This window comes from Danio rerio, chromosome 19, assembly GCF_049306965.1.
Source record: "Danio rerio strain Tuebingen ecotype United States chromosome 19, GRCz12tu, whole genome shotgun sequence".
Lineage (NCBI taxonomy): Eukaryota > Metazoa > Chordata > Actinopteri > Cypriniformes > Danionidae > Danio > Danio rerio.
Genome location: NC_133194.1, coordinates 3,416,247 through 3,427,500, shown reverse-complemented (window position 1 = coordinate 3,427,500; position 11,254 = coordinate 3,416,247). Strand labels below are relative to the sequence as shown.

At 37.4% G+C, this 11,254-nt stretch overlaps 2 protein-coding genes across 2 annotated transcripts in view; one reads left to right on the top strand and one right to left on the bottom strand.

Moving 5' to 3' along the window:
- The window catches only part of bop1 (BOP1 ribosomal biogenesis factor), a 127,095-nt gene that overhangs the window by 44,265 nt on the left and 71,576 nt on the right, over positions 1 to 11,254 (top strand). The window lies entirely within an intron of this gene.
- On the bottom strand, positions 2,958 to 11,103 carry scxa (scleraxis bHLH transcription factor a). The gene is made up of 2 exons (NM_001083069.2): positions 10,214 to 11,103; positions 2,958 to 3,548 (listed from the first exon to the last, which is right to left on the bottom strand). The coding sequence occupies exons 1-2, from the start codon at positions 10,787 to 10,789 to the stop codon at positions 3,510 to 3,512; spliced, it is 615 nt and encodes a 204-aa protein (NP_001076538.2). The 5' UTR covers positions 10,790 to 11,103; the 3' UTR covers positions 2,958 to 3,509.

Below are 11,254 nucleotides of genomic sequence, written 5' to 3'. Positions count from 1 at the left end.
CACGGGATTGTGATTGTGAAAGTCTCCGTAAAAAAAACAACACATTTCTCCCACATTGAACACGATATACAGTACTTCATTTTACAATATTTACATTCATAATATTTTGGAAAGGCAAACATCAGGCTAAATAATTAAAATAAATCATTGACTTCTGCTGCGTTCATTAGTTTACAAAACACAGATTTCTTTACAACACATGAAAGCCTTTATGCATACATTAGGAACGATACAACAGAAATTTTTTGCGGTTTTAAAATCTGGACTTTTCCACATCGTGGTATACCTTGAATCCAGTTATCATCCCATGCCTAAGCCAGACTGTAAAAAGCGATTAATCACTTTACCTTAAAATGAGTAAACCCATTAGCTTTGTTTCCATCTACCTATTTTTATGCGCTTTTTGCATATGCGCATAAAGTTGATGGAAACGTCATGATGCGCACAAATCTTAAAAATGCGCATAAAAAAATGTATGCGCATAACTCAGTAGGATAAACTTTTTATTCGATAAGAAAAGATGCGCATAAAAGACGATGGAAACACTTTTACCGCACAAACTCCAGCATGCGCATTAAAAAAAGGTCATGTGATTTTGTGATAAGAGATCATGTGATTATGTAAATGTGTGTGAATGGACAAATCAGCAGGCTGAGCACACTGTTAAACATCTGAACTGTTGATTTGGTCATTCTAAAATGCCTTACCGTTTCAGTATTAGTGTTATTAGTGTTGCACCTCCAGAATCAAGAGCGTCTGTGCTCCGCGTCTGACACCTTCAACCACCACCGGGCGTTCACTGCGTGTCAGGACAGCCTTCTGAGGCGCAAGTCATTTATTAGATGAAGAAAAGATTGACGCTGCTTCTCCTAGTGCAGCAAATTACGTTCTTACACTTGATATTTGGCCTGAGTTAATCAGGAAGTGACGATTTTGTTCGCTTTGACTCGTTGGATGGAAACGCTGCTTTATTCGCACGTCTTTTATGAGATAATCTAGTTTTGTGCATAAAGTTTGTTCACATTTTTGGATGGAAACAGAGCTATTGTAACTTTTAATGCAACGGCTGTATTCTTTTTAATTTTTTAAAGTCAACAAATCACTTTTAAAAGCACCAGATCCAAACAATGCCTTTGGGAACAGCAAATCTGCAACGTCTTTGCATTTTTTTTTTTTTTTTTTGGAAAGTAATGAGGTCTGTGAAGGTCTTATTAGGAAGTAATCCAGAGGAATTTGGCAAGTGCTTCAACATAAAAAGAAACCCTCAAGTTGTGATAAGGACACGTGTTTAAAGATGACATCTTCACTTTTGAGGAATTATTTTTGATCTTGTAGTTTTAGCTGAAAGGAAAACTTGTAGCCACACTTTAAACAGGGATTGCCTAAAAGTCAGTAAACTCACACTCAATTATTTTTGCTACTAATTTAAAATGAACTGAATCAACTCAATTGTTATAGGTTTTTTGGGGGGACAACTTAATTGTTTTATGTTTATTGCATTTACGTTTGTAAAATAATTTAAATTAACTTAATGATTTGTGTTGCGACAACATAAAGGAATTGTGTGGAGCCCAGCATTTGATCAACAATCCCTCATCAACAAATAAAGACAAATGTCCCTTTCAGTAGTCAACTAGGTAAACTAGTCTGACATCCAAAAATGAACTTAACTGAAATTTTAGGATACAATAAAATGCATTTCAAAGTGTCTTAACTAAATGAACATGTCTAATGATAGTTACTTTCAGCTTTTCATTAAATTATTAATAATAATGACTTATAAATGAATATATATTGTTATGTCTCTTATTATTCATCTAAAGCTGACCATCAATATAGACTTGTTTAAATTGGAATGAAAAAGTGATTTCTATTACTAGCCACAAACACTCACCGGCCACTTTATTAGGTACACCTGTCAAACTGCTCGTTAACACGAATTGCTAATCAGCCAGTTACATGGCAGCAACTCAATGCATTTAGACATGTAGACATGGTCAAGACGATCTTCTGCAGTGCAAACTGAACATCAGAATGGGGAGGAAAGGGGATTTAAGTGACTTTTAAGTGACAGGTCTGAGTATTTCAGAATCTGCGGATTTACTTTGATTTTAATGCTCAACCATCAACCATAGGGTTTACAGAGAATGGTCCGATAGGATAACTCGCCATGTCATAAAGCGCAAATCATCTCAGACTGGTTTCTTGAACATGACAATGGGTTCACTGTACTCAAATGGCCTCCACAGTCACCAGATCTCAATCCAATAGAGCACCTTTGGGATGTGGTGGAACAGGAGAATGGCATGATGGATATGCAGCCGGCAAATCTGCGGCAACTGCGTGATGCTATCATGAGGAATATTTCCAGTAACTTGTTGAATCTATGCCACAAAGGATTAAAGCAGTTCTAAAAGGGGGTCCAACAGGGTTCTAGTAAGGTGTACCTAATAAAGTGGCCAGTGAGTGTACATTACCAACCTCACAGGCATCAAATGTTATAAGCATTTTGTAATTATACCATTTTTTGTGGTGGAATAAAATGCTTTTTTCCCACTTGTTAAATTAATTGACGCAAATACAGAATATCTGGGCTATAAACATTAATATGAATAACTAGTTGACAGTCACTGCTTTAGATCAAAAATATGATCCAAATTATTATATAAATCTGGCATATTATGTCTGCGCTTTTGAAATATAAGACAATACAAGTGTCTCTGGATGCGTTTGTGTTTCTAAACCTTAGCAAGAATAAACCACGTCAACAGAAAAGAGAACATGAAAGTCAAATATTTACATTTAGACGACACACCATGAGAGATGATTTACTGCAATGATCAAATGTGGATCTCCAGAGACTGTTTGTGTAGCTGCATCGAGGTGTTGCGTTAAAATACCAGATGTTTATATGGAAAACCTATTAAATAATGAAGAATGCATGTAGATTTCAGTCCGTTTGTTCAGTCATTTTAATTTAAACCATGAAGAATATATGTAATTTGCCATATTAGACATACAGTATACTGCATTAATGGAATTTACTGCATTTTCATAGTCAGGCTAAGTGTCTTTCAGGTCTTTAATGGAAAAAAAACATGCCACATATCAGTTTTTCACTCATTTTTTTGATCAGTTTTGAATATATCATCATTCTTTGTGTTTTTGTGTGTGAATGCAGTCCTCTTCTTTGGTCGATAGCTTTCGCCGATCATCCTGTGGGCACAGATTCTGGTGTGTATGCGCAGAAAAAGTGACTTTCGTCCGCTTGTTCAGCTCTTGCGTAATCAAGTCGCTGCAGTCTGGTCTTTTTCCAGTCGTACATGTGTGTTTTTGTTGTTTTTTTTTGTCGTCTCCAGTAAAAACAATCCAGTCCAAAGGCCATTTACAAATAATTAAATATGAATCGATATGTGCATATGTACACCACAACATCGCAGCATCTGCAGTCAAGAGTTTCTGGACACACTGGTGATGCTGATGGGTTTTAAATCCCTTCACGTCGTGGTTTAACTCCTCAGGGCGGATTTCCTCTCTCTGTCTTTGCTCTGAAGTGGAAGAAAACAATCAGTTAGTTTGCGGAAATGTCAAGTGCAATTTACTATTAGATTTGATTCTGCTTAATAATATATATTTATATAGATTTTTTTACAGTGCATTTATTTTTACTTTAATGTATTTTGTATATTATTTTATTATTAAGAGCTTTGTAGAAAAATATCAAGTGCAACAATTTACTAGTTTCTTCTGCTTATAATAATAATTATAATATTTATTTTTATGGATTTTTTTTCATGTATTTAGTTTTTATTTAATGTATTTTGTGTATAATTTTTTATGTTTAAGAGCTTAGTTTATGAAAAATGTCAAGTGCAATGATTGACTTATTTTTTCTGCTTAATAATAATATATATATTTATAGATTATTTCAATGTATTTTTTATTTAATGTGTTTTCTATATAATTATTATTATTCAGATCTTGGTTTATCTAAATTGCCAAATGCAATGATTTATGAATGTTTTTTTTTTTTCTGCTTAACTGTATAATTAATATATATTTTAAAAACATTTTTTAATTGATGATTTTTTTTATTTAGTGTATTTTGTAAATTTTTTTATGTTTAAGAGCTTAGTTTATGGTAAATGTCAAGTGCAACGATTGACTTATTTTTTCTGCTTGTATTAATAATGTATGTTTTATTACATTTTTTAATTGATAATATTTATTTAATGTATTTTGTATATTATTTTATTATTAAGAGCTTGTTTGATGTTGATTTTATTATTTAAATATGTTATTTATTAATAAATGTTATATTTATTAGATTTATTAAGGCATTATTAACATGTCAGCTGCAAGTTGTTTTATATTATTGATATTTAAATTCATATTTAGGAAATTCATGAAACATTCATTACATAATGCTTTTATATAATTTTAAGTAGTTTAATTTTTTTAATCAATGTTAGTTTAAAATATTTATATATTATATATATTTTATATTATATAATTCTTATTAAATTCATCCAACTTTGCATTCAGCAATAAAATCATTAGTTGTAATAAATTATCAAATGCCAGAAATATGTTTTCTTTCAGGTCATATTTAGATTATTATTTATTATAATTATCAGCTTTGATTTCCTCTTGTATTTACCTTAAATTTAAGTAAATGTATCTTTCATTTTAAAGGTCGGGTAAAAAAAAAATGTTTTTCTTAAATTAGTGTAACTATTCTTTGCTTAAATTGAAATTTAACAAATACACGATTTATTCATTATTGTATTTCTAGCTTTAATTTGAGGTTTTTAAATTATTTACTTAGAATTAATTTAAAATATTTAGATATAATTATTATGAATTAATCATTTTTTGCAGTCTGCAATGAGATCACGAGTTAAATTTGTGTAAATATTCTATTTAAATTCATATTGCATGATTCATTGATGATTGTATTTCTAACCTTAAACCATTTTAATTATTTAGCATGAATGTCAAATATTTAGATATAACTATTTAAATCATTAGTTAAAATAAACAGCAAAATCCTTGAAATATGATTTATTTATATATATATATATATATATATATATATATATATATATATATATATATATATATATATATATATATATATACATATACATATTTAAAGTACATGATATTTATTTATTTTCAGTTTTTCTGAGCGGTTAAGAGGTGATGTCGCTGTTCTCCCTGCGGGCTGGAGGCTTTGGCATTAACACGCCTGCTGTTTTTCTCCTATCACCTTTCCGTTTGCGGTAGCACAAACACACACACACACCCACACCTGGCTCACATTTCCCAGTTTGCTTTGCTTAGAACAGGAGCAGATGGAATGCCATGGTTCCTGCGGCCCCATCTGATGTAGGAGGAGTTACCAGTCAAAACACTCACCCTTAACTGATGAAGTCAGACACAATCCCATTTGAAAATAACCCTGACCCTCAGCGCTTTCCTTTCTCTCTTTTTTTTTCCCCCCTTCGCTCCTATATTTTTTTCTCCTTTAAGTTCAGTGCCACTTTAAAGTCACCAGCGCTCTGACTCCAGGGATCACTTACGGCCGAACTAATAGGATTTTGCCTACATTTGCTTTTCATATCCTGTCTAACACGCCATAAAAGAAATTATTATTGCTCGAGCTTACGTCCAAATGCCCAGATTGATCGCGCGCTCCCCTTAGTCTGAAGTCCTTTATAAACGCATTACTCCCGAGTACTTTGAGGAAGGAAACAAATCACAGCAAATTCTCAAATATCTTTATATCAATAAATTGGTGTTCGCCTCACTTTTTTTCAAACGTCTGCAGGGCTCTTAACACAAATATTTGGCTTCACCTTAGGTTGACGGCTGACGTTGACAGCTTGCTAAAGATCACAACGAGACGATGTGTATGTTTAGACGTGTAACTCTAGCCTTTCGGTGGTGATTATTAAAACCAGTCTTCTGTTTGAGCTAATCCCGGTATACGAGTTGCGCGCCCTTTGAATGCGCCGTTTACACACTTTTGATTGTTTTTATAGTGTCCTGGAGTATTTGCCCAGGCCTTTTTCGCTGCTGCCCACAAGCGAAAACACTAGTTTCCCCTCGGTTTATGGTTATGAAGCGTACCGCCCCACCTGTGGTAAAGGATGACCCAATTCCAGCCCAGCTTTAATTCATGTGGCTTCACTTTCCAGAAGGTATTGAAGCATTCGCATTTGGCGGTTTTATAAGATCACGCTTTTGGGCCAAATCTTTCAGGATTCATTCGAATGAAATGGCATTTAAGGGGGGGGAAATATGTTGGCTCTTTAGCGTAACACATCAAATAATTTCATATCGTGTCAAATGTTCGGGCTCCCGTTCGAGTGAAGGGCTCTAAACTCTTCCATATGCTCGTAATGAGAGAAGTCTCGATAATTATGCAGAAAATACGTCCCACGTTAGCTTTTATTTGGCGAGGAAGACGCCCCATCTGCCTCAGTCTGGTTATGCAATCTATTTAAAGCTATATCCTTACCTGCGAGAAACCAAATATGCTAATGGATAGTGTGGTTTAAGCAAACAAGCTTGAAAATAGAGTCAAAATTACTCAAAATGAAGATCAGATTCTCATATTTGTCTCCCTGAGCTTGTAGAAAGTGCTGGTTATTGTGCAAATTTCGAGATGCAATCCAACCCTGAAAATAAATGCAGATAAAAATGCCAGATGAATCAAAAGCTGGAGAATGTTTAGGGTGAAATCGATCATTTTTATATAGACACAAATCTGCTTGAGTCTTGAATGTCTTAGCAGGCGAAAGTAGCAGTTTTCTGCTGCACGACTGTCTGCGTTTGATTTAAACGTCCATTTCGCCCGTTCGCTGGAGGATCTCGACGCAGCTGTCTGTTCTGTGTCAGCTTACAGCCGCTCGACTTTGGCGAAAACCCGAACATTTGAATTCAGTTATACCTCGACGTCTTTCCCCTTACGTGTGTGTGTGTGTGTGTGTGTGTGCATTTTATTTCGTCCTGCTCTTTCTTTAGAAACAATAAAGCTGCGCGTCTTGGCTGAGCGATACTTTCACGGCGTAATGAGCACTAAGTAGGGGTAAAAGAGACGAGTGTGGTTTTGGAGCACACAGAGCCACTTCTGAAAGCTCACTACAAAGGCAAGGCTCGGTCTGTTTCAAATATCTGCCTGCCACTGGAATCCCGAAGACATGGGCGTCATTCTCGATTGGACTTATAAAGATCTAGCATTTCGTTTGGTACGGATTAAGCTTCTGGACTTAAATGGGAGAGTTGGCCTTTGGCCTGTTGTTGTTCCTAACCGTGTGGTTTCTGGGTGGTTTCTATGTGATTTTAAACAACAGTTTAACCACAGACAGTTTAGCAAATATGAAGTTGCCAAGGGTTTTCGTCACTGAAAGACTTGCTTTGTAAGCATCTTGTGTGTATTGTGTACGTTGTGTACAATCTTGTGGTTTGTACAATATCTAACATCTCAAACTGTGGTGCCTGTACCATTAGTGGTACTTGGGCTTCCTTCTAGTGGTACGCAAAGGAATCAATTATGTCAAATGTACATGCTACATATAGTTAAAAAATTATTTATATATAAATATGATGACGTAGTAAATATTTATAATTTCCAAGCAACATCCACAGGTTTTGCTGAATAGGCTACCACTATATGTTATTATATGTTATAGTTTACATATATAGAGAAAGAGAGAATATTTATACTCTACATAAGTACAGGAGTTTTTTTTTTTGTTTTGTTTTTCACTTTTTAAGAACAGTAGCCTACCATTTTTAAATGTTTAAAAGCACATTTTAATATAAACGTTGATATTTTGTTTGTTTGTTTGTTTGTTTACATATAAGCACAGTACAGTGTTAATATTCAAAGTATGTATAATGTTTAAAGTGGCTGATAATAATAATTAATCTTAATTATAGGGATTAATCTGCCACGTTTTTGAACTGTACAGAGTTGTAGCTGCTTTACTGGGCAAACTACGCTAACTGTATTTCAATACTGCTCTTTATGGTGGTACTTGAAGAGAAGTTTTTTCTGAGGTCGTACTTGGTGAAAAAGTTTAGGATTTATTTCCTTAGGTTGTTGGAATTAGATTTGGATGATTAAAGGGATTGTTCACCCTAAAATGAATCATTTACTTAGCCTTCACTTAATTAAAACCTATGCGTTTTTAAAATAAAAATAGAAGATATTGTAAAGAATTCTGGCACCCATTAACTTCTATAGTTGGTGAGTCAGTGGGTCCCAGAATTTTCCCAAATATCATCTTTTGTGTTCAACAGAAGAAACTGAAATAGGGTTCGAGCAAGTGACGTGCAAGTAAATGACAGAACTTGTGTTTCTGATTGCGTTAAAGATGCTTAATTTGTGGTGAACTGATATCAAGAGAGTAGAAGTCCATTATGTTGTTAATTTTTGGCCAATTTGGCAGTCTGACTACAGGAATTGGACTCACAGATGTTTATTTAGGCCAGGAGTCACCAATCTCGGTCCCGGAGGGCCGGTGTCCCTCCAGGGTTTATCTCCAACTTGCCTCAACGCTCCTGCCTGGGTGTTTCAAGTATACCTAGGAAGACCTTGATTAGCCTGTTCAGGTGTGTTTGATTAGGGTTGGAGTTAAAATCTGCAGGACACCGGCCCTCCAGGAACAGGTTTGATGACCCCTGATTTAGGCTGATCATGTGTATTTTAAAGTTTAACATTTAAATCTGCTGCCAAATATAAATTAGTCTTTTAATTTCTTTCTCGCTTTCCTGTTTTGCTTAGTGTTTTTCTTGCTGCAAGATAAATCTCCACCATTTAATGATCTTAATGCTCTTGGCTTAAAGTGATGTGCAAAGACCGTTGTGTTCCTGTCAGAAATCTGTGAAAATTCTTGGAAAGATTCAGGAAGGTTCACGCAGGTTGCGTGTCGTGCTTGACAGGGATATTAATTGGGCAATGAGGAAGGGACTAAGAACAACACAGGATGTGAGAGTGAAACGCTGAGGTTGGTGCACGGCTACTTGGGGAAAAACACCCTGCTGCAGATGTTCCCTAGATTCTCGTCGCCTGATATATAGATCACGGACCATTTGCATTTGCATATTTATGCCTCCCATTTGCTCGTTTGTCATAAATGGACCAAACTTGGTTTGCTGTAATTCACCCGTGCGGTGCCAAGGATCCACCGCAGAATCAGCTGCTGCTATTGTTGCTATTCTTTCATTGTTTATTTCCTTCACTACAGACTTTAAAGGATCCAGAAGAAAAAAAAACTCGATGGCTTCTGGAAGCACTTCAGATTTTGCAGGATTAAGCTCACGTTGCGGTGGTGAGATACCCTGAGCAAAAATGCTCTTGTGTCATGGCGCAGCGTAATTGTCCTGAGCGCGTGTTATATTTCAACTTCTGACAGTTCTTCGCCACGCAAGTTTAAATTACAGTTTTCCCCCCTGTTTTTGGTTTGGTGTCGTTGTATTCCTCACAGCCAGAGCGTGATTTACTGCTTTATTTTTAATGTGCTGCGGTGTTGGCTCAACGGGCCAAGGTCAGCGCAGTCACGCTCGCCGGGGGAAGAGATGGATGATGTGTTTGTATATTACCTGACAGTCTCTTTGTTGATTGGATATTTTCCGTCGGGCTACGTTTAATCCGATCTTTCACTGCATCTGTCTATGAGGTCATGGTAGCAGTGCACTGTAACAGAGATATCGCCCTTGATGGAAAAGGACATGTGGATGAAGTCATAACTCTGCTCCAGAGAACCGAGAACTGATTTCGGTGTCAAACGTTATCTCGGGGAGACTGGAGTTACGACGCAGATTCAGTAAAAGACAGTTGGCCAATTCAGGAAAATCAATGACAGACCGTCTACAGCCATGATTGCTCATGCCTCAAAACATTATCATCAAGTTTTTGCAGTGCTCTTTTTAGAAGTTAGCTGCTTAGTCTTGTTTGTCAAGTCCTACTTGTTTGAAAGATACTCTGCTAAAGTTAACTTCAGTAGTTTTGGACTTGCTATAGTGATTGCCCTCAGTGACCTTACTTGCAGGGAATAAATCAGACCTGCTCTCATCCCTCCCTGAGGTTCAGCAGTATTTTACACCTCTGTCACTATTTCTCCAGCTTGTTTGTGGACTTGAAGTTGTCCAGATCATTGCACAACCTTTAACGGAGAACACCTGCGTGTGTCTGACTTACCATTTTCCTCTGGTTGCTGAGGCAGAATGTGCAGATCTGTTTGGGCTGCGAGTTCTCCGAGTCCCGGCTGGGTGAGCCGTGGTGGTGGTAGTAGTTTGAGGTGGAGGGTCCTCCGCTGTGGCACGGCTGTCCATCTCCGCAAGCTTCACCCACCAGCAGCACGTTCCCCAGATGAGAGATGTAACTGGACGCCAGCCGCAAGGTCTCGATCTTGGACAGCTTCCGGTCAGCAGGCTCTGTAGGGATGAGAGTCCTCAATGCTGTGAATGCCGTGTTGACGCTGTTGGTGCGATCCCGCTCTCGTGCATTGGCAGCATTGCGTTGACGGATCTCTGGCACATGGCCGATTGTCCCGGTGGGAATGGTTGGTGTTACACCAATCAGCCGTCCGCCACCCCCTACACTGGATTTCCTCTTTCTTCCAACTTTAAGATCATACCCTGAAGTGTCCAGGTGAAATGAGCGATCATCCGAGCCTGAGCTCTCGCTGCCGTTTTCATCATCCTCCGACATCATTGAGATGTCAGAATACACGTATCGGCTCGGAGCCGGTCGCACCATCGCAAAAGACATCATCAACTTGATTTCTAACGCTCTCCACAAGGCTCTCGAATGCTTCTTGCAATTGCTCTAAAGTTCCAAACGCATGAATCTCAATGAGTCCTGCACTTGTTTGGTCCTCTGGTACAGTTGCGCTCCAGTATTACATTTCTCTTGGGGAACTGATCCTGACGGGTTGATATTGGAGATTGTCCTCACTCACATCCCATCAGCTCTGAAATCCACGTTTTGTATCCTCAAACATACACATGCACACACACACTCCTCCGGCTTTCTGTCTCTGTGCAGCGCTGGCTCTCCCCCGTGCTGAGACCCACGTGTGGTTTCACTGAGTGTTTCAGTATGGTTGTGCTTTATAGGTTGTGGGAGTGTCTGGTAGGATTCCTCCCTCTCTCTCTCTCTCTCTCTCTCTCTCTCTCTCTCTCTACCGCTCTATCCATCCTCTCTTTTCCTGCTTATGCAAATATCCCAGCTGGCGGC

Excerpts from the sequence above, each read along its gene's own strand:
- scxa (NM_001083069.2), bottom strand. The coding sequence starts at position 10,789 with ATGATGTCTTTTGCGATGGTGCGACCGGCTCCGAGCCGATACGTGTAT. Across the intron at positions 3,549-10,213 it reads TCAGCAACCAGAGGAAAATG|AGCAAAGACAGAGAGAGGAA; the intron begins GTAAGTCAGACA and ends CTTCCACTTCAG.